The sequence below is a fragment of the Bufo bufo genome, chromosome 1 (genome assembly GCF_905171765.1).
Source record: "Bufo bufo chromosome 1, aBufBuf1.1, whole genome shotgun sequence".
Lineage (NCBI taxonomy): Eukaryota > Metazoa > Chordata > Amphibia > Anura > Bufonidae > Bufo > Bufo bufo.
In genome coordinates this window covers 810,574,500-810,598,869 of record NC_053389.1, presented here as the reverse complement: position 1 = coordinate 810,598,869, position 24,370 = coordinate 810,574,500, and the positions used below count along the sequence as shown (strand labels likewise).

General features: G+C 42.2%; 1 protein-coding gene across 1 annotated transcript in view; it reads right to left on the bottom strand.

The window, feature by feature from the left end:
• Nucleotides 1-13,020: 13,020 nt before the first annotated feature.
• The window catches only part of GUCY2D (guanylate cyclase 2D, retinal), a 31,401-nt gene continuing 20,051 nt past the window's right edge, over nt 13,021-24,370 (bottom strand). Inside the window, exons 9-18 of the mRNA XM_040415855.1 lie at nt 23,719-23,875; nt 23,477-23,626; nt 23,246-23,394; nt 16,198-16,361; nt 15,900-16,092; nt 15,605-15,779; nt 15,311-15,409; nt 13,758-13,852; nt 13,589-13,674; nt 13,021-13,338 (exon numbers count right to left, since the gene is read on the bottom strand). Of these exons, the coding sequence (XP_040271789.1) occupies nt 13,239-13,338; nt 13,589-13,674; nt 13,758-13,852; nt 15,311-15,409; nt 15,605-15,779; nt 15,900-16,092; nt 16,198-16,361; nt 23,246-23,394; nt 23,477-23,626; nt 23,719-23,875 (1,368 nt within the window). The 3' untranslated portion in view covers nt 13,021-13,238. The remainder of the gene's footprint in view (nt 13,339-13,588; nt 13,675-13,757; nt 13,853-15,310; nt 15,410-15,604; nt 15,780-15,899; nt 16,093-16,197; nt 16,362-23,245; nt 23,395-23,476; nt 23,627-23,718; nt 23,876-24,370) is intronic.

The following is a 24,370-nucleotide window of genomic DNA, read 5'->3' as shown; positions in this document are numbered from 1 at the left end:
GGGGGCGGCATGTTGCACATAATACATAGAAGGCTACTTCCCTGCAGACAGTAATAGACGGAATCCTCTTTCTTAATAGAAATTAATACCAAGAGTCTTCTGAAACAATTGGACTTGTAAAATTTCATCCTCCGACATTGGGCTCCCACTGTGATTAGGCTCCCATCTCTCTACCTGTTATTTCTCCTCCCACATCTTTGGAGATGCCCTCTATTGAAAGACCCTCAAGAAACAAACACCGCTCTGGAAAACTTACTTCAAAACAAATCCTTCATGAGGAGCATGAGTTTGGCCTGGAAAAAGTGATTTGGCAAAAACTCTTCCTCGGTGACAATTAAATATCTTTTTGAATACTTTTTACTCTCTTATGATGTCTTCATATATTGTCATGTTCATGTATGACTTTTAGCTGACCATATTGGCAGTCAGGGAGGCAGGTATCGTGACTTCAGAAACGTGTACTATCTCCCACACCTATACCTGATGCTTATCACTATCCTATATTCCTAGCTGGTATATTTTCAATTTGTTCGACCTCATTTTGTGCACTCCTATGTCCCACCCTATGGACTGCTATTTCTCATATTTACAAGTGGTGATCACAAAAAAAATATAAATAAATGCACAAGGGTTCACTAAGACTTGAATGCAGATTGGTTGGATTCAAAGTCCAGAGTGCTAACCATTAAACCATGGAACCTGCTTGTTGGTTTGGTCTTACCTCCCAAATTTCAGAGATGAGAAAGAGAGATATCATATGACCGTAATTGGATCAAAGCCACAGCCCAGAAATAAAGTTAATCTCTATATTGTTTTAAATTTATGGCATTCCCTAGGTCACATCCATCAGAATAACTGCAGATTTACAAAGGAGAAAATATTACACGTTGAAAACCAGGAACCACAAGGGAAACGTATAAGGAAAAAAAGTGAATGCAAATGAAACTAAAGGGTCTCTGTTACCGCACTGTGGGTCAAATACCCAGATAATGAATGGTACCTTTCCTTGGGTTTTCTGCGACTGCAATGCTCAAAAAACAAACTTTGAAGACATATACAAATGAGGATTGCAAGTGCCCAGAGGTGGTGTCTATCGCTGCAAGTCACCAGGCCCCCTGAGGCTACTTGTGGATCTCTTTTCCCATGTTTAGTTGTTAGCAAGCCCAGTGTCCTCGTGATGTCACTCTCCTCTGCTGCTCATCAAATAATGGACTGCATACGAGCCGCTTACTGGTGCAAAATTGGTAAGTAAGCAGTGCATGTGCAGTCTATTCATCAATGCCGCTGCCCACAGTGGGTATCATACAACGTATAACTGGGCCCACTGGTGATGTGTGCAAGCGCGGGATTCGAAGAGCAGAGTAGAGTGACATCAGGTGTGTATAGGGCTCACTGGCAGCTAAACATGGAAGAGTTGTCCACAAGAAACCACAGGGGAACTGGGCATTTGCAGAACTAGACACCACCTCTGGGCACTTGCATATGTCTTTAAAGTTGTTTTTTGGAGCATTACAGCCACAGAAAAGCCAAACAAAGGAACCATTTGTTGTCTGTGAACAATGTGAAATGACTAGAGTTGGTGACAGACTCCCCGTAAAGCTAGAAAACAGAGTGGCAGAGAGGTTTGGAGCATTCGGAGGTTTGAGACTATTGTCCCAACAAAAGTACAATTTAGTGGTTTTCCCCATGACACACATAGCTACAGTGACTATAGTATATGTATATTTTTAGATGCTTATGTCTTACAATATGTGAGAAAATATCCATACTGATAGTAATATCTTAAAAGCTTGAAGTTCCACCAAGATTCAGACTCAAAATCCAGAGTCCATTACACTATGGAACAGTAGATGCCTAACTCTCATATTTAAGTACATATAATTACCGTACATGCATATCTCATAGTCCCAGTCATAAAACAATCACTAATTCTAAACCTTCACAAATTTCAGATGATTAAAGACAAATCAATGCACCTCAAACATGCCACAATCAACACTGATCAAAAGGGGGAGACTGCATATGACCCATTTTGCATAATGGGCACACAATTTGTGATTTGCCACCAACAAACCCTCATTCTGCATATCCAAATTTTGCCACCAACTGTAATACTGTCCAATCATCTCTACTTGTTCTGTTTTTTGCAATGTTTGTACAGAAGATTAAAATCAACATGAACATAACACCTCAGTGAGAACATAAAAGCCCAGATTTAATAATGTATCTGCACCAGAAATCTGTCTACGAAAGTGGCACAAAATGGTGCAAGTTGGCAATATGGCACATGAAGGGTTTCCACGCTATCTTTTTTTACATGCTCAAAGGGGATTTGGCTTATGGGAGGTAAGGGCTAGTTCAGAAAGGCTAAAAGTAAGCCAACCTATTGTTGTCTTAGAGTAAGAGAAATGTGTTTCTCCCTGCACCAGATTTATTATCCCGCCTTAGTGAAATCTGGTGAAGGTCTGGGCAGCTTACCTAAGCTTCCGCCATCTATAGGCTTAGTAAATCTGAGTAACAACCTGCGCCACATGCTCAATCAAAATAGGTAAATATGGTTCTAGTAACTGTAAAGACACAGGAATTATCCCAAAAACAAAACTATTCTATGGGTGACATTGATTAGTTTGTCAAAAGGACTGGTTCTACAGCTTTTATATTTAGTTCTTATGAAGGTCAGGGTGATTAAATCAGAGTAACAACTTGAGCCACATGCTCAATCACACTGAACCTCAATAAATTAAAATGTAGCTTTTAACCCCTTAGTGACCTGCCTGTTTTGGGCCTTACTGACCAAGCCTTTTTCTTCATTTTTTCATCGTCGCGTTCCAAGAGCTACCATTTTTTATTTTTCCGTCTATATAGCTTTATAAGGGCTTGTTTTTTGCGGGACAAGTTGTTGTTTTTAATGGCGCCATTTTGGGGCACACATAATTTTCTGATTAACTTTAATTAACGCTTTCTGGGAGGGAGATGGGATAAATTTTACGGTGTTCATTTTTCGGTATAAATAACATAATATCTTTATTCTCTGGGTCAGTACAATTACAGTGATACCAAATACATAGAGTTTTTTTAGGTTTTACAACTTTTTTTTGCAATAAAACCCCTTTTTAAAAGAAAAAAATATATTTACATTGCAGCTTCCCAAGAACCATAACCTTTTTATTTTGCTTTCTAAGCAGTTGCGTGAGGGCTTAATTTTTGCGGGATGACTTGCATTTTTCATTGGTATCATTTTGATGACTTTTTGATCGTTTTTTCGGTGGCAACTAAGAATAAAATAGCAATTCTGTCTTTTTATTTTTTATTTTTTACAGCGTTCACCTTAGGGGATAATTTATGTGATATTTATGTAGTACGGGTGATTATGGACGCAGTAATACCAAATATACGGGGGTTTGTTTTTTTTGCAAATTTTTTCACTGAAAAGCATATTTTCAATGGAAAAAAAGTGTAATTTTTTTAATGGAATTTTTTTTATTTATTAAATGTGTTGTTTTTTTTACCACTTAATAGTGCCACAAGGGGACTATAACATACAGTATTTTGATTGCTTTTAAAATGGAATGCATTATTCCTATAATGCATTTTATTTTAATAGCAATGCTATTTTAACATTGACCAGCAGGCTGCGCCAGAGAGGAACAGCCTGCTGGAAATTACTGCAGCCGGGACCAGGGCCTACATCGGAAGCCATGTAGGCGTCGCACACATCGGCACCCCGCGATCGCATTTGCGGGGTGCCGATGGGAGACAGAGGGAGTCCACTCCCTCTGTCACTCCTTTACATGTGACGGGCGCCATTGCCTGCATCATGTAAAGTGTTAAACAGCCTGGATCGGCACTCCAGCCAATACCAGGCTGTTAGAGCAGGTCCGCGGCTCTCATAAAAAAGCAGCAGCCTAGCCTAAGGCCCCTTAGTGACCTCCGTAAAAACATGTATCGGTGGTCACTAAGGGTTAAGTCCCTGCACTTTACCACACATTCATGTAATAGAGAATGGTGTAAATAGCACATTTCAAAATCACTTCATTTTGGAAAAGAAAATCAGTTGTCAGTCATGGCCACTAGGGGTCTCACTTTCACCTAATTTGCAGTCCACTGCCTATTATCAGGCAAGATTGATCCCTAGCAACAGAGACACAGGTGTGTCAGATCTAGCTGAGCTTCTGAGTCTGATAGAACTGCTTCTCCCTGCTTATCAGCTTTCTGATCTCCATAGAAGAAAACAAACATAGTATGAAGTGAGTTCAATGCAAACAGTACTGGCAGATTCCAGAGAAGGGATACGCCCCCTGCTTGTGAGAGTAATGCATCTAGCTATGCAAGTGAAGCAAGCAATAATATGGCTGACGAAGACATTAGGGAAGCTCCTCCACAGTTATGATTCTACAATGAAGCACAGAAATCATGAAAACTTTTTTTTTAAAACTCAGGTATGCCTTAATGCAAACAATTAAAAATAGAGCTCACAAAATAATCATTAAAACTGGATAAGGGCCTCAGATAATGCACAGTAAACTGCAGGTAATTATGCCCTTACATCTCTTATACCATGTGATCAGATGAGTCTAAAGGCGCAAGATGCGAATAGTGCCCATAAAAAGAAAGGTCTTACCGTATCACTGGAGTGGAATAGCAGAAGGGGCAGATCCAAATCCAGAGTGGGTCAAAGCAGGGCTGACTTGTCATCCCTAATATGCCCATACCTGGCCTGGCCTAGGGTGTTTTCACTGTAGTAGCTATGTAGCATGTAGATTTTTGCAAAAGAGGTGTGTGTTCAGGAGCACCGTAAAGGGACTAGCTACAAAATCAAGTTGATTTACAAGGCTGCCTGTTCCTTCAGGATCAAATATGTGGGCAAAACCACAAGGGAACTCCGCAGGAAGGTGGGTGAATATGTCAACGACATACGTAATAATAAGGAGACCCCTTAGCTAAGCATGTGAGGACACAACATGGGGAGACCCACAGTCTGTAAACGTCATTTCCACTGAATAAGTACCACCACCTGCTAGATAAAAAGTTATACAGTTACACTTTGGATGTTTTCTTTAAGTTAGATTCCATCCTCCATACAGTATATGCCCAAATATAAAGCAAATTACTTGTATATTATTAGTTTTTATGGTAGGTCTGCCTATCATTTACTTAGGTTACCCTTGGTGTACCCATTGTATGTAATGTAGGGATTTGCTCTGGTTGGCAGGGTAAGCGGACACAATACAGAGGCAAGACCACGGTTAAAAAGCAAAAGTTCAGTGTTTAATCCCACAAAAAGGCAGAAAAGAAAAACAATACTTTGCAGGGTCCTGGTTTTAATTCACACAGAACAAAACATGTCACCTGGCAGTCCACAGCAGGCTTTAGAGCGCCTGACTCCCAGCAGGCGGCTCTCATGTGGCTCTCAGCCTTGCAGTATGGCAGAACTACTTAGCTCCCAAACACAGAGCTTCCACAGCTCCACTATCACCTGGAGGATCATTCCACACTCAGCTGAGCTGCTGGCTGGGTTTTTAAATCCCAGCCCAAAACCTGGCCTGAAATGAGGGGAACAGCCACCCACCCTGCTCTTTGGCTGTTCCCAATAAGTACCGGCCCAGATCGGCTTTACAACCACACTAAGTAAAAAACATTATGTCAGACAGCCTAGCTGCTACTGACACACTAAACTACCGGTTCCTATCTCACCGAGGCCAGGAACCTCGGTAACACGCACCTTCCGTCAATGATGGACCCCTGCGCCTTCCTACATACCTCTCCCCTTTGTTCAACCCTGAAGGGGTGAACACACGCCAGACAGTGTACTCGGGACATGGCATCCGCGTTTCCCTGTAACCGGCCTGCCCTGTGTTCTACTGTAAACTTAAAGTTTTGTAGAGACAAGAACCACCTGGTGACCTGAGCATTCCTTTCTTTGGCCTGGCTCATCCATTTGAGAGGGGAGTGACCGATCACCAGACGGAACTTCCTCCCCAACAGATAATAGTGGAGAGTGCCCAATTGATGGCCAGGCACTCTCTCTCCACTATACTGTACCGGGTCTCCGCTGGAGTGAGCCTACGGCTGAGGAAGACAACGGGATGCTCCTCCCCGTTGACTTCCTGAGACAGTACCGCACTGAGGCTTACTTCGGAGGCATCAGTCTGTACCACAAAGCGGAGAAAGCCTCTTCCGCCTGGTCATTCCAGCAGACTATCACGGACTTCCGTCCCTTTAAGAGCCCTGTCAACGGAGCCGCTAAAGTGACAAAATGGGGGACAAACCTCATGTAATAGCCCACCATTCCCAGGAACGACTTTACTTGATTAGAGATGGCAGGTCGGGGCCAATTCCGTATCGCCTCTATTTCTGTATCGCCTCTATGACATACCCAAGGTATTTAGTCTCCTCTAACCCTATCGCACATTTCTTTGGGTTAGCTGTTAGTCCCGCCTTTCGAAGGGAGTCCACTATGGCCTGTACTTTAGGCAGGTGACTTTCCCAGTCGGTACTGTGAATGATAATATCGTCCAGGTAAGCCGAGGCGTACCGCCAATGTGGACGAAGTACAATATCCGTTAGACGTTGGAAAGTGGTGGCGGCGCCATGCAGGCCAAAGGGTAACACCTTATATTGGTACAGCCCCTCTGGTGTAACGAAGGCAGTTTTCTCTTTGGCAGCCTCCGTCAAGGGTACCTGCCAGTACCCTTTGGTGAGGTCCAAAATAGAAAAATACCTGGGTTGGCCTAACCTCTCAATAAGTTCATCTACCCGAGGCATGGGATATGCATCGAACTTAGATATTTCGTTTAATTTCCAAAAATCGTTACAAGACCGTAATGTCCCGTCTAACTTGGGAATGAAGACTATAGGACTGAACACATCCGTGTTCTGACTAACGAACTCCCTGGTTTCCTGAGCCTGTTTAGAGGAGAGGCTCTCAGCAATTTTTATTGTGGCAACCGCTTCCTTTGCATCAGACAGAGGAGCCGGAACCTCTTGCCCTAGAAAGCCCGACCGTGGGCTATCTTCCGTACAGGTTTCCCTATCCTTCCAAGGTTTTAGTAAATGAACATGGTAAACCTGCTTCGGCTTTCGCCTCCCTGGCGTACCTTGTAATTTACCTCTCCAATTTTTTCACGTACCTCGTAGGGCCCCTGCCACCTGGCTAGGAACTTATTGTCCACGGTCGGCACCAGAACCAAAACCCGATCACCCGGGTTAAAGATCCGGACATGAGCCTGCCGATTATAGATCCGACTCTGGGCTCGCTGAGCGGCCTCCATATGCTCCCTGACAAGAGGCAAATCTGTCTCTATCCGCTGTTGCATCTTGGTAACATATTCAAGGACGCTTTTATGCGGAGTGGGTTGTTGTTCCCATGCCTCTTTGGCTACGTCCAACAAGCCACGAGGATGTCTGCCATATAGCAATTTGAAGGGCGAGAACCCAGTAGAGGCCTGGGGCACCTCTCGCACTGCGAACATGAGATAGGGCAGAAGAAGGTCCCAATCCTTTCCATCTTTGGACGACACCCTTTTTAACATGGTTTTTAGTGTTTTGTTAAACCTTTCAACCAGTCCATCCGTTTGTGGATGGTACACGGACGTCCCTAACTGTTTAATATGCAGCAACTTACAGAGTTCCCTTATGACCTTGGACATAAAAGGGGTCCCCTGGTCAGTCAGGACCTCTTTAGGTAGCCCCACTCGGGAGAAAATCTCCATTAGCTCTTTAGCTATACATTTCGCCGATGTATGTCGCAGTGGCACTGCTTCCGGGTACAGAGTGGCGTAATCAAGGACAACCAAGATGTGTTGGTGTCCCCTAGCGGAGTTCGGTATTGGGCCTACTAGGTCCATAGCGATTCGCTCAAACGGTACCTCGATGATCGGGAGAGGTACCAAGGGACTGCGAAAAAGGTGCTGGGGGCTAGTTGCCTGGCAGGTCGGGCAAGACTTACAGAACTCGTCCACCTCTTTAAACACACTGGGTCAGTAAAACCGTTGTAGTATCCGGTCCTGTGTTTTCTGCATTCCCAGATGACCCCCGAGAACATGCTGGTGGGCTAACTATAACACGAGTTTGTGATAAGCCTGGGGCACCACTAACTGTTCAATGGATTCACCTCGCAGCTGATTTACCCGATAGAACATATCCTGACAAACCACAAAACGGTGGAACATCGACTCTGCCCCTGTTTGTTGTGGTTCACCATCTATTATTAGTACATTTTCCCAGGCTCAAAGTAAGGTTGGATCCCGATGTTGTGCAGTACCAAAATTATCCCCAGAGACATTGAGGTCTGCCAGCTCAGGCCCCGGTGGCAAGTCCTCCATGTCTCCCACCAAAGTGGCGGTTGTTTCCCCCTCTTCCACCAAAGTGGCGGTCACCCCTACTGCTGGCCCTTCGGACTCAGGATCCCAGGGTTCTGGTCTCCCCCCTGAGCCGGGCCACTCTGCTAGGGTTACCCCTGTCTCATGGGTATCAGTCACTTTCGTAACCGGCCACAGTCTCTCCTTATTATAAGTTCATAGTGTAGGTTGGTTGCGACAGCCGCCTCGTGGGTCCACCTGCCGGAAACCATGGACAGAGACACCATAGAAGTAGGGTAATCTTTTAAGTCCCCATGTATACACATGACTCTGACCTTACGGCCGTGTACTCAGCGGAGCATACCAGGGAAGCCCTTACCAGGGTCACCAGACTCCCTGAGTCCAACAGAGCCTCCGCTGGAGGCACAGGCACAGGTGGTTCAGAGACTCCGGAGCACCCACTGCACACATTTTCCTGGCATACAATGATTGACGGAAAACATTGTTCGTGTCCATGGATTCCCCCTGATGTGGACAGTCAGCTCGAACATGGCCAGGCTCCTGACACCGCCAGCAGATTATTGGAGCGGGGTCCACAGGGGTTACATACCGGGCGGGTTTGGTGGGCACTAGTCGTCGGGGTGGAGAGTTACGGGATTTGACTGACCCCCTCCCAAAATAACTCTCCTGCAAGTTCTGGGTCGCCTCATAGCGCTCCCCCAAGTCGACCATCTCAAGCACATTACTTGGAGAGACCTGGCCAATCCATTGCTGGAGAGGGGGCGGCAGAGCCCTCCAGAACCTGTCTGCTAACAACCGGTCCAGCATAGCAGTGGGGCTCAGCACGTCAGGTTGTAGCCACTTTTGCAATAGGTTCAACAGGTTATAATTCTGGGGTCTCACGGGCTCAGCCAGGTTGAACCCCCACTGATGCACCCACTGGCCCCGGACCAGCACATTCACCCCCAGTCTTGCCAAAATCTCACCCTTTACCTTTGAGTAGTCGGCCGCTTGATCGTCCGGCAAGTCAAAATACACCCGCTGGAACTCTGATGCCAGAAAAGGAGTGATGACCTCAGCCCACTGGTCTTGGGGCAGCTTTTCCCTAATGGCCACTTTCTCATACATCGCCAGGTAGGTTTTTGATGTTGTCTGCGGGGGTCATTTTAGGGATCGCTGCACAGACTGCTTTCCGGGCATCGTGGACGCTTGGGGTTGCTCCTGCTGTCTGCAAAGCCATCACGTGTGGTAGCAGCAACTGGTTGGTCTCTTGCTGCTGCTTATTAGCCTTGCGTTGCTGCAGGTTGGTCTCTCGCTGCTGCAGATTAGCCTCTATGAGGGCCTTACAAAAGCCTCCATTTTGTCACGTGACACAGGTTTGAATCTAGCCGCTTTGATAAATGACATACAGCCGTGTGCAAACCAAAAAAATATTTCGGCATTCACGCCAGCCTCACTGCGCTTGCCCGCTCCAAGACACCAATTGTAGGAATTTGCTCTGGTAGGCAGGGTAAGCGGACGCAATACAGAGGCAAGACCACGGTTGAAAAGCAAAAGTTCAGTGTTTAATCACACAAAAAGACAGAAAAGAAAAACAATACTTGGCAGGGTCCTGATGTTAATTCACACAGCAAGAGTCCACAGAACAAAACATGTCATCTGGCAGTCCACAGCAGGCTTTAGGGCATCAGTCTCTCAGCAGGCGGCTCTCATGCGTCTCTCAGCCTTGCAGTATGGTGGAACTCCTCAGCTCCAAAACACAGAGCTTCCACAGCTCCACTATCACCTGGAAGCAAAATAGAAAAAAAACAATTCCGCCAAGGTTTTTGGGGTTTTGATATTCACTGTGCGCTACAAATGACATGACATCCTTATTCTGTGGGTCAATAAGATTACAAAGATGCCAAATTTGTATAGTTTTTATTTTGTTTTATTACTTAAAAAAAAAACTGTAAAAACCTTTGAAAAAAATCAACATTTTCTTTGCATCGCCATTTTCTGACAGCCATAACTTTTTTTTATATTTCCATCTACAGAGCTGTATAAAGGCTTGTTTTTTGTGGGACGAACTGCAGTTTTTATCGGCACCATTTTTGGGGTATTTACAACTTTTTGATCACTGTTATTCATTTTTTGGGGGAACGAGGTGACTAAAAATGGTGAATCACGTGTTTTTACTGTTTTTTCCATTACAGTGTTCACCTCACAGGAAACATTTTTTTAATATTTTAATAGTTTAGACATTTTCAGGCGCTGCAATACCTGTAATGTTCATTTTTTTTATTGTGTATGTATTTTTATATATAAAATTGGGAAAAGGAAGTGAACTTTTAATAATTCTATGTTTTAGTTTTTTGTTTTTTTACAGAATAGCTTTTAGCCCCCTAAGGGGGATAGAACATGGGAGCCTTTGATCCCTTGTCCCATATACCATAAGAGAGAACTATTATGGTCTATGTGTCACGGAAGATGTACAGAAAACTAGAAGACACAAAATGAAGATCCAACTGACTGGATACAAAACTAAGGAACTAAAGGGATAGCCCTGCAACAGACCTGGCTCTCTCCCTAACTGCTCAGCCTATGCAAAAATCTCAATGGTAGATGATCGCATATCCTCGTACCTCGACTGTATAACACCTGAACACCCTAAAATAGTGAGGGGACACGACCACCGGCTCCCTACACTTGATACGGAGGGAGTCAGGGTCACCTCGAATCAAGCAAACAGGGAAATACAAATGAATGAACAAAACTTATCTGTAGAAGACTCAGTAGTAGCTTCCAGCATGTATACACTCCAGGAAGTTGTATAAACCGCAAAGTGATGCAGTATGGGAAGGGATTTAAAGGGATGCAATCAGTGCAACTACATGACAGCTGAGAGAGGCTAACGAGATGAGAAAATGAAAGCAAAACAAAAGGAACCTCAAGGAGGAGGTTCTGAAGGACGTCTGTCAGAGCTTCTCAGATGTCTGGTGGTGACACTATGGGATTCTGCCTGGAGGCCGCTACAGGTTGTTTACCATGACAGGCCTGGGAACCTTTAGCAGGCCCCAGGGTGTCACAGTGACCAATCAGAGCACCATAATTTCACTGCTAGGCCTCTGATTGGAAGACAGAGGGAGCTGCCTCCCTTTGCCTAACTCCACAGATGTCGCGATTGCTATTGAACGCAGCATCTGAGTGGTTAAATGACCGCTTTTGATCATTGCGGCCAGGTGTCTGCTGCATACTGGCATTCGCCGAGTATGGAGCAGGCTCAGCGCAGCAGCCCACTCCCTACAAGCCCTTGCACATAATGCCATACATGTATGGAAATTTGAGTTACTGGGTTAAAGACAAAGAACATCAAATGAGCATGTAATGTAGTGTGGCCAAACATTCTAAGGCATGGGATTAAAGCTCCAGTCTCTTCAGGGTGTGGGTTCAAATACCTCTACTGCCAGAAAGTTTTCTATCTCCCCGGCACACTTTATAAATTTCGATCTCATTGTACAAATGTTTTACATCGCTCTTTTAATCATGGTAAAAAATTCTAGTCACATAAAAAAAAAAAAATACAAATATAATTTACAGCTTCTACGTTTTCTTCTAAAGAACTGACTGACACTGAATCTTTTTATTTACAGGGTCACACATTTCAATGATAACTTATATACAGAACTTCCAGATGCATCCAGGAATTCTCTTACCTCTTAACTAGATACAATCATTTTGAGATCTCATACAAACGAACATATTATAGTTACATATAAGTTACATAATTAAACACCATACTGTATCTCCATGTGCCTCTGATTTTATATGGAGGCATGCCGATTTTTTTTTTCCTCACCAATTTACATGGAATTCATGAAAAACTATATACTATGTTCAATCTGAAGCAATACTCTGTCCCCTAGAATATTTTTTTTTCTAGTTGAGAGTAAACCTGGAATACAGTTTTCCCATCTGGATGCACTATTAGGGCTCAGGGTACCCAAAGTGGAGAGCCTCTGACATGTAGTGACCCTTGCTGTGATGATTCAAGCCATCCATTTATTTCATGAACAAGGACTATCTGTACCACATACTCTCAAGAGTTAGATCCTCACGTAGTGGCTCTCACAAAAAATAGTTTGAGTGGCTCCCACTAAAGGTTGAGAGACAAGCCCTTTAATTCATTGTCAAACAGAACCATAGGGGGTCTATGTGCCATCATAAAGGCTCCATAGGCATGACTCTGCTAAGTTCATGAGGCCAAACTTCATCAAAGGACTGGCCACAACCCGTTTTTAGGGCTACTGATCTTGGCTGTATTTGTGATCAAGGGGTTTCTGTTATTTCTTTGACCAAGAAGAGATAGGATTCCATCAAAGGAAAGAAGAGAACTTAGTAATGATTCATAGTATCAAAGAAGGTTACCACATTTTAATCCAAATACTATAACACTTTTATTAGACCAATTATGCAGTGTCTTAACGTGACATTTCTGAAGTCTCATAAACTCCTCATAAAAAGTCCTTCGGCATCATGAAAGCTAAATTCAGTCCAGTGACTCCATTCCATGTTCAGAATGCTGGATGTGAGATAACCTTAAGAAGGAATATGGCTTAGATTATCTTCAGCGAGGAATATTTACTGAAAGACTTCCATGTGGTAGGTAGGATGTCTTTACTCTGAAGATTATCTTTCAGGTTGAGGACATAGTCGATGAACTGATAAGATCTGACTACAGAGGACCACAACGCGATATATGTAATATCAGGCTGGACTATCTGCATCACATGTCCAAAAAAGTCATCTTTGTATTCACAAATTGATTTGATCAAGTCAAAGCATTGGAGAAAATATCAAGGTTGAGATTGCCACAGAAAAGCAGAGGAATGCTGCATTAAGTTCACATGATTCGCCAAAGGCTTTTACTGGTACAGTTATGGGCACAAGACAGATCAATCACTTCATTTTCTGCATGTTGACTATGGCCCTCTCCATCTCAAGCTTCTTTCTCCTCTTCTCCGGAATTTCATCAAGGCTGATTCCATGATTACCCGCCCTGTGAGGAGTAACATGAAAAATATGACTATGAATAAATCTTGGCTTGTTTGGAATTCGCCAGAATGTTCTCAAGGCCTATACATATGGACAGTTTGGACAGTTTACATACAGCATCTAACACAAAGGTTGTATTTGTCTCATGGCTAACCTGCTGTTAAGGTGATTGTTTTACAACTCAGGTAACTAATATTCCATCTTCCCACTTTCTTGAGACATCATAGGTTCAGAAAGGACTATACTATACTTACCCTGGCACGATATCTGGAGGGTTTGGTAAAGGTTTATTAAATCCTTCCTTTCCTACTAGCCAATAAGTATCTTCTACGCCTTTTCCCTACAAGCCAACAAAAGTGGAATAGTTTATAGCGTGAAAGGAACATGTCAAGATTGAGCTACCTAGAAAAGAAAACCTATTACCTTTAGTTCAGTTTTGCCCCTCACTTCTGTCTTGTATCCTTCCTTAAGGGAGTTCAAGATGTTGACGGTGCTAACATTCACATGGATACGGTAAGCTGGGATGAAGGTGTTAAGAGTCAATATGGGTTGACAACATACGTGGAGTACTATATGGATGCTGATTTGGATGTCTGTACACTCATAAATATTTAAAAACCAATACAATTGGTAAATAGCATTGCACTGAATTAGAAACCATGACTATGAAGAAACAGCAGCACACCTGTCCATGTGTTTTTTCTAGTATTACAATTACACTTCATAGATGTTAATGGGTTGGAGCTACAATACCACACACAACCTGTGGACAGATATGGCTTTGGAAAATAAGACATGCTTTTTTTTAAATACTTGAATACCCATTTCTTTGTAATGTACTCATGATAGTAGACTTTTGTAGAACAGGACGTGATTATTCAGTTGATTAATTTGTATATGTACAGTACAGACCAAAAGTTTGGACACACCTTCTCATTCAAAGAGTTTTCTTTATTTTCATGACTATGAAGGCATCAAAACTATGAATTAACACATGTGGAATTATATACATAACAAACAAGTGTGAAACAACTGAAAATATGTCATATTCTAGGTTCTTCAAAGTAGCCACCTTTTGCTTTGATTACTGCTTTGCACACTCTTGGCATTCTCTTGATGAGCTTCAAGAGGTAGTCCCCTGAAATGGTCTTCCAACAGTCTTGAAGGAGTTCCCAGAGATGCTTAGCACTTGTTGGCCCTTTTGCCTTCACTGTGCGGTCCAGCTCACCCCAAACCATCTCAACTGGGTTCAGGTCCGGTGACTGTGGAGGCCAGGTCATCTGGCGCAGCACCCCATCACTCTCCTTCATGGTCAAATAGCCCTTACTTTCAAAGTTTTCCCAATTTTTCGGCTGACTGACTGACCTTCATATCTTAAAGTAATGATGGCCACTCATTTTTCTTTACTTAGCTGCTTTTTTCTTGCCATAATACAAATTCTAACAGTCTATTCAGTAGGACTATCAGCTGTGTATCCACCTGACTTCTCCTCAACGCAACTGATGGTCCCAACCCCATTTATAAGGCAAGAAATCCCACTTATTAAACCTGACAGGGCACACCTGTGAAGTGAAAAACATTTCAGGGGACTACCTCTTGAAGCTCATCAAGAGAATGCCAAGAGTGTGCAAAGCAGTAATCAAAGCAAAAGGTGGCTACTTTGAAGAACCTAGAATATGACATATTTTCAGTTGTTTCACACTTGTTTGTTATGTATATAATTCCACATGTGTTAATTCATAGTTTTGATGCCTTTAGTGTGAATCTACAATTTTCATAGTCATGAAAATAAAGAAAACTCTTTGTATAAGAAGGTGTGTCCAAACTTTTGGTCTGTACTGTATATATCTTCTTCTGCATTCATATGGCGTTCAGCCATAAGGTGAATAAAGTAAGAAAATGATTGGTAATCATTATATCTAAAAACAAAGGGTCAGCTAGCCTTTATCGAAGGACAAACCAAGGTGAACACTCACGAAGCCCGGTAGATTCCATACGTGATGCGGTGTTGACAGTGTCACCAAAGAGGCAATATCGTGGCATTGTAAGTCCAACCACTCCAGCTACACATGGCCCTGTGGTAAAAACATGGAGTAAGATGCCATATAATAGAGAAATGCAATAGAAAGTCACCACTGTGCTTTTCCCTATAAAAACTAAGGAATTTTGGTGATTGAGTAAGCCCCTAGTCTCTGGGCTATGTAGCAGTTACCATGGCTGTTATGATTGTAGTTAAACACAGGATTATAACATACTGAACCTCTTCTCACCAGAATGCAGTCCAATGCGTATTTTCACTGGCACTTCAGGCATATGCCTCATTTTAAATGACCCTATAGAGCTTAGAATATCTAGAGACATGTTAGAAATTTCAGCTGCATGTCGAGTCCCATTTTTTTTAGGCAGCCCAGATGCCACCATGTAGGCATCACCAATGGTCTCCACCTATTAAGAGAGAGAAAGAGAGCATGGCAATTTTAGTACTTTTTTCTACCATAAACTACAGAACATACATATCTCATCCAAAGTATATATTTAAATGGGAAAAAATTCAGAATCTTGCACCTTGTAGACATCATGAGATCCAATGATGGCATCAAATAATGTGTAAAGATCATTGAGAAGGTCCACAACTTCAATGGGATCACTCAAGGAAGAGATGGTTGTGAAACCTACAATGTCACTAAAATAAATTGTAACTTGGTCAAAGTATTCTGGTTCCACTGGGACACCTGTCTTCAGAGCTTCAGCTACAGATCTGAGGGAAAGAACATCCACAAGAAAATTATAAATATAACTATTTCATCCAAATTTTCAATCTGAACTATTCATTTAAATTGTTTGTCCTATCAATAACACTCACGGTGGAAGCATCTGAGTGAGAAGTTTGTCTGTCTTCTGCTTTTCCACCTCTAATTCTTCTGTTCTCTCTCGTATCAGGTCCTCCAAGTTACTAGAGTACTGCTCCAGCATTCGAAGCATTGAGTCGATGATGTTCGTTTTGCGCCCGCGGTTTATTGTCTTAAACTAAATGCAAGGTGACCCAAGGAGAAAAAAAATAGAAAGATAGAACAGGCAAGTAGGCCAAACAAAAATGTCTAATATCTGGATTAGCTCTATTGATGTTTAATCCTTTTCATTTTCCAAAGCTAAATTTGGTTCACATGAGAAACTGTTATTATTATTATTATTATTATTATTATTATTATTATTATTATCATCATTATTTTATAGTGTCAAGTTTATTGCACAAGCATACCATAGTAACATAGTTTGTTAGGCTGAAAAAGACATCTGTGCATCCAATTCAGCCTGTTATCCTGCAAGTTGATCCAAAGGAAGGCAAAAAAAACCTCTGTGAGCTAGAAACCAATTTTTCCTCATTTTGGGTGAAAAAATTCCTTCCCGACTCCAATCAGAATAACTACACGGATCAATGAAATCTAATAATTATAACCTGTGTTATTATTACACTCTAGAAATACATCCAGGCCCCTCTTGGACTCTTTTAGTGATTTCACCATCACCACCTCCTCAGGAAGAGAGTTCCATAGTCTCAATGCTCTTACAGTAAAGATTTCCCTTCTATGTTTGTGTAGAAACCTTCTTTCCTCCAGATGCAGAGGATGTCCCCTCATCACAGTCACAGTCCTGGGGATAAATAGATGATGGGAGAGATCTCTGTACTGACCCCTGATATATTTATACATAGTTATTAGATCTCCGCTTAGTCGTCTTTTTCCTAGACTGGATATTTGGCTTTAGGATAAAATTTATAGAAAACATAAAAAGTTCCCGCTCCAGTGACATTATATCATGAAAGTAGGGCATTTAAGTAGAAGCACGCAATGTTGATTTCCTCATCTCAAACAATTTATTGAAACATAAGCCAACAACAGTGTCTCAAAAACTTGTCATGTGGCCTTGATCATCAATTACGTCTTGACAACGACGTGTCATGCTGTTCACAAGTCAAATTATTGTCTGCTGAGGCATGGCATTCCACTCTTGTTGAAGGGCAGCCCTCAGGTCATTGAGGTTCTGTGGTACTGAGTTACAAGCTTCTACACGGAGACTCAACTGATCTCATAGGTTTTCAATGGTCTGGTGAACATGGAGGCCACTCCATTTGAGGTACCCCAGTCTCCAGCAGCTGTTCCCTAATGATGAGACCTCGATGAGCTGGCACTTTGTCGTCCATGAAGATTAAATTAGGCGTGTTTTGTTTATGAAGAGGCACAATGACTGGATTAATTATGTTATTGAAGTAGTATGGGCTTGTCACTGTACCATTCGCAAAGTGACACACCTGTCCACACTAACACCACCACCAAAGGCTCTTTTGGTGACAACAGTGGCTGATGCATAGCGCTCTCCTTGGCATCTCCAACATCATTGACGGACATAATTTCTGCTCAGCATGAATCGACTTTTATCAGTGAACAGCACTGAGGCCCAACATAGATGCTCCCTGGCCCATACAAGACGATGACACCTATAGTGTAGTCAGGTTCCCTTGCAGGTCATCTAGCACACTGATTTAAATTGTTTTGAATGGTCTGATGTGACACTTGGGTGCCTTTCACCTTCCTTAATTGTGCCTGGAGTTGTGTGGCATTCATCATCTGCTTCCGCAGTGCATTGTTCACAATAACGCAGGCATGAAGAGGGGATGTGGCCAAAGGACGTCCACTTCTATGCCTTTCTGTGACTCTTCCAATCTCTCTGTATCTCTGTTGCAACTTGCTGATGACACTCTGTGACACTCCAAGCTCAGTGGCCACTTCCGTCTGTGAACAAACTGCTTGAAGCCTCGCAATAGCGAAGTACTGTTAATCAATTGTTAGTTGTCTTCTTGATCTCATGATGTCAAAATGTGAACACCATGATGAGGAGGACTGTTTAAATACCAATTCTAATTGAACCAGTAAATCTGTTGGGCGATTCATAAATCAAACACCTGTTGTGAATTTTACAGTTAAGTTCCTTGTTAGAAAACAGCAAGTTGTGCAAAAAGTACTGAAACATTGAATAGTTGGACATGTGCATTCAAAAGTTTAGAGAAGGACACATTAAGTTCACCTGTAAAGGTTAGAGTGCATTTTAGGTCCATCCTGAAATTTCACCCACAAGCCAAATATCCCAAACTTTTTGTGAGTAGTGTATATATACAGTATACTGCCCTTAATAGTATGTACAGTCGTGGCCAAAAGTTTTGAGAATGACACAAATATTAGTTTTCACAAAGTTTGCTGCTAAACTGCTTTTAGATCTTTGTTTCAGTTGTTTCTGTGATGTAGTGAAATATAATTACACGCACTTCATACGTTTCAAAGGTTTTTATCGACAATTACATGACATTTATGCAAAGAGTCAGTATTTGCAGTGTTGGCCCTTCTTTTTCAGGACCTCTGAAATTTGACTGGGCATGCTCTCAATCAACTTCTGTGCCAATTCCTGACTGATAGCAACCCATTCTTTCATAACCACTTCTTGGAGTTTGTCAGAATTAGTGGGTTTTTGTTTGTCCACCCGCCTCTTGAGGATTGACCACAAGTTCTCAATGGGATTAAGATCTGGGGAGTTTCCAGGCCATGGACCCAAAATGTCAACGTTTTGGTCCCCGAGCCACTTAGTTATCACTTTTGCCTTATGGCCTGGTGCTCCATTGTGCTGGAAAATGCATTGTTCTTCACCAAACTGTTGTTGGATTGTTGGAAGAAGTTGCTGTTGGAGGGTGTTTTGGTAGCATTCTATATTCATGGCTGTGTTTTGGAGCAAAATTGTGAGTGAGCTCACTCCCTTGGATGAGAAGCAACCCCAAACATGAATGGTCTCAGGATGCTTTACTGTTGGCATGACACAGGACTGATGGTAGCACTCACCTTTTCTTCTCCGGACAAGCCTTTTTCCAGATGCCCCAAACAATCGGAAAGAGGCTTCATCTGAGAATATGACTTTGCCCCAGTCCTCAGCAGTCCATTCACCATACTTTCTGCAGAAGATCAATCTGTCCCTGATGTTTTTTTTGGAGAGAAGTGGCTTCTTTGCTGCCCTTCTTGACACCAGGACATCTTCCAAAAGTCTTCGCCTCACTGTGCGTGCAGATGCACTCACACCTGCCTGCTGCCATTCCTGAGCAAGCTCTGCACTGGTGGCACTCCGATCCCGCAGTTGAATCCTCTTTAGGAGACGATCCTGGCACTTGCTGGACTTTCTTGGACGCCCTGAAGCCTTCTTAACAAGAATTGAACCTCTTTCCTTGAAGTTCTTGATGATCCTATAAATTGTTGATTGAGGTGCAATCTTAGTAGCCATAATATCCTTGCCTGTGAAGCCATTTTTATGCAACGCAATGATGGCTGCACGCGTTTCTTTGCAGGTCACCATGGTTAACAATGGAAAAACAATGATTTCAAGCATCACCCTCCTTTTAACATGTCAAGTCTGCCATTTTAACCCAATCAGCCTGACATAATGATCTCCAGCCTTGTGCTCGTCAACATTCTCACCTGAGTTAACAAGACAATTACTGAAATGATCTCAGCAGGTCCTTTAATGACAGCAATGAAATGCAGTGGAAAGTTTTTTTGGGATTAAGTTAATTTTCATGGCAAAGAAGGACTATGGAATTCATCTGATCGCTCTTCATAACATTCTGGAGTATATGCAAATTGCTATTATAAAAACTTAAGCAGCAACTTTTCCAATTTCCAATATTTATGTAATTCTCAAAACTTTTGGCCACGACTGTATATATATATATATATATATATATATATTATACTGTGCTCTTTTGTGTTAATTACTTTACAGTTTAGTGTAATCTGCATAAATTGATATTTTACCGTGCAAGATCATTAAAAAATATTGAACAGAATAGGGCCCAATACAATAAACTTGACATCTCCGAGTAACATAACAGTACTGAGGGGAGAGAAACCGGCTTACATTCTATGAAAGGAATTTTTAAGATACAGTTGGTGAGGGTAGAAGCTACTTCTACAAGTGTATAAGTGGTAAGGTTATTACAGGATGTACGTTTTTCTAAGGAGAATGAGTTTCAAGTGGCTTTTGCCAATCGGATGGTAGCGGTGTTGGAGTAGTGAGTTCCAAAGTATGAAGGATGCACAGAAGAAGTCTTGACAGTAATAATGCGAGAAACCAACAAGAACACATCAGAGAAGAAGGTCTTACAAGAACCAGCAATGACATGTGTGGATGTGTCAGAAGATTAGGAAAGAGATGTATGAAAGGACAGTTGGTAGACCATAGATTACACGTTGGGAGTTATTGGGAGATTAGGGCAGAGATGTATGGAAGGGACAAGTGGTGGGCGACCAAGCATGTCATTGTGAGGCATTTGTAATGATTTTGCATGGCAATGAGTAGTCTGTGAAGTGACTGGCAGACAGTAGAGATGGTAATGGAATGAGGGAAGAGGTAAATTAATTAGTCTTGGATTGCAACAGTGTTACATGAGAGGCCACAGAAGGGGTTGGAGATGATGAGGGTGTGCATAAGCATTTACGATCCCTCAAAATTTATGAAATAACGGATTCAAGAAAGGTTGCAGGAGATGATGTGGGCTTGGACATGCAGACTAAACGAACAGACAGAATCAAAGGATATATACCATATACAGTGTGGATTACTGTGACTGACAGTTCAAGTCGAGAGATGTAAAGGGATAGGGGAAAGATGATGAATTCAGTTTTGTACATGTTGAATTTTAGGATGTTAACAGACACTTGAACTCTACAGGGTGGGCCATTTATATGGATACACCTTAATAAAATGGGAATGGTTGGTGATATTAACTTCCTGTTTGTGGCACATTAGTATATCTCAGGGGGAAACTTTTCAAGATGGCTGGTGACCATGGCGGCCATTTTGAAGTCGGCCATTTTGAATCCAACTTTTGTTTTTTCAATAGGAAGAGGGTCATTTGACACATCAACCTTATTGTGAATTTCACAAGAAAAACAATGGTGTGCTTGGTTTTAACGTAACTTTATTGTTTCATGAGTTATTTACAAGTTTCTGACCACTTACAAAATGTGTTCAATGTGCTGCCCATTGTGTTGGATTGTCAATGCAACCCTTTTCTCCCACTCTTCACACACTGATAGCAACACCGCAGGAGAAATGCTAGCACAGGCTTCCAGTATCCGTAGTTTCAGGTGCTGCACATCTCGTATCATCTGAAGGCAATCGTCTATGCTGTGAAGATACGAGATGTGCAGCACCTGAAACTACGGATACTGGAAGCCTGTGCTAGCATTTCTCCTGCGGTGTTGCTATCAGTGTGTGAAGAGTGGGAGAAGAGGGTTGCATTGACAATCCAACACAATGGGCAGCACATTTAACACATTTTGTAAGTGGTCAGAAACTTGTAAATAACTCATGAAAGAATAAAGTTACGTTAAAACCAAGCACACCATTGTTTTTCTTGTGAAATTCCCAATAAGTTTGATGTGTCACATGACCCTCTTCCTATTGAAAAAACAAAAGTTGGATTCAAAATGGCCAACTTCAAAATGGCCGCCATGGTCACCACCCATCTTGAAAAGTTTCCCCCCTCACATATACTAATGTGCCACAAACAGGAAATTAATATCACCAACCATTCCCATTTTATTAAGGTGTATCCATATTAATGGCCCACCCTGTAGATTGCGGAGAGGAACCATCAGTGGTAGAGATACAATAGCTGTACTTTGTAGTCAGTAAAGAACATTAACCCTTTCATGACCGGGCCTAAAAAAGACCTGAATGTCCAGGCAATTTTATGTGATTTTGTGCATGTGATGGTTTAGTGACTCTAACTTTTTGATTTGTTTGACTACCAAAATAATTTTTGCGATGTTTTTCACTTCACACTTTTCATTAGCATGGTTTTTGTGCAGATTCTTTTAGGTTTAATTTGGGGAAAACCGCTAATTCTTATTAAACAGTTTTTTTTTAAATTATAGCTTTTTTATTTCTTAAATATTAAAACTGACACAAAAATTAATTGTGACATCTATAGGTTTGAGTTAACGGGGGAAGGGGGTGGGGCGACTATGACAGTAATTAATTAATTTATTTTTTTACATTTCTTTATTTGCATTTTTTATACTTATATATTTATTTTTTTTAGTACATAGTATGTCCCCCAAGAGGTTATTTAAAGACCTCTGGAGGACACTGAAATATTATTAATGTTTTTTTTTACTTGCACTGTTTCCACTGTAACTGGGGCATCCACAGGAGCCCCAGTTATAGGGGAAAACAGCCCCTGTGGGGGCATTACACACAGGCAGAGCTGATCAGGGTCTCCTTAGAACCTGCAGCTCTGCTCCTTCACCGAGACACCCGGTGGTCACGTGACCGGCGGGACCAATAGAGGAAGCGGCTCGGCCACTTTCTGCTCTCCCTCCCTTCTCTCGTGCAGTGCTCTCCTACCGGCACCGAAGAAGTCATGAGCAGTAATAAACCACTCCTGTCTTCTCCTCAGGTCCCTGCTGTGTCTGACAGCCAGGACCTGACCTGCTCCTGCTAGATTGCAGGAGCAGGACCTTTGATCCCAGCGCTGATAAGAGCTAGGATTAAAGCACTGCCTGACCATTTATATACGTGCTATCTGCACGGGGTATGTGCAGATAGGATGTATATAGTCAGTGGGCAGTCGGGAAGGGGTTAATCTTCCCACAAGCATATGTGTTTAGTTTATATGAATATACAAACTAAACATATCTGAAGCTGGGGGAGGGTCTGAGGCTAGAAAACACATCTGTTATCACTGGAAAATCCCCAAAATCTTTCTTCCAGGGACAAGTGTTCAACTGTGTTTGATGGCAATGAGATAGATATTTGTGGGTAGTTTTAGGTCCAGTCATTATTTTTTTGATCTTGTTGGCACTCCTCACCTGATCAAAGATCTGGTCAATGTTTGGTCTTCGGTCGGGATGCTCACTCCAACACTGTTTCATTAAATGAATACATTCAGGAGGGGCTTGGTCTAAAGATACCGAGGGGCGACAAAGTGGAGGAGGACGGCGAACCTTACGTATTATTTCTGCAAGGAATAGGAAAAAAAATAAGTGGCTAGTTTTTGAAAGATCTATGGAAGGATAGAGGTAAGATGTTGGTGTTCTCACCGTCTGCAGAAAGTTCCAACATACAGTAAGGTGTTCCCCTTATAATAACCTCCTGCATTATAATGGCAAAACTATAAACATCTCCTCGGTAGGAACCTTTCTGACATGAAAGTGGGTCACGTAAGGATTCTGGTGCTGTCCAGAACAGATCTAAAATAATAACAAATTTTATGAATTGATGACAATACAAAACACTTGGTGCAGTAGATGTTACAAGATACATTCACATCTGAGAGGCTTACCATCAGGTTTGGATTCAACTGGAGTTAATCTTTGTGCTTCATAAAGCTGATTCATACCATGGTCTGTCAATTTAAGAACAAATCTACCATCTACTATACAGTTCCTAGACTTAAGACGTCCATGAGCTATTTCCCGGTGATGAAGGAACTTCAAACCCTACAATGAAATACGAGAGAAACGTATAAACACATGAGCAGGGCTGGATCATAGGGAGGACTTGGTCTTTCTCCCTTTCTGTCTCTTTTTATAGTAAACAAACTGACCAAGGTGCTCTTCACTGGTCTTGTTTCCTTAGCTGCAGAGATGACATGCCCACTTGTGTAATATATTATTGAAATAAATGGCTGTAGCAGTGACCTGAGTGTGGTATACAATTATTTTTGTTTATTTTTTGTTTGTTTTTTAAAGTTTTTTTTTTACTTCCCCTTGGGGACTTGAACATGCGATCTTGAGAACGCATAGCCTGCAATGGTCTACCACTGCAGTCCATTGTAAGACTGCAGTGCTCCTATTGAGTCCTACCAGAAGCAGGGCTTAATAGGAACTTTGCTATAACATGCCTGGGAGCCTTATAAAGGTATTGACCTTTCCAAAGTTCGAGAACCAGTATTTTCTTGGTAAGCCTCCAACAGTCACTATAATGTATAATGC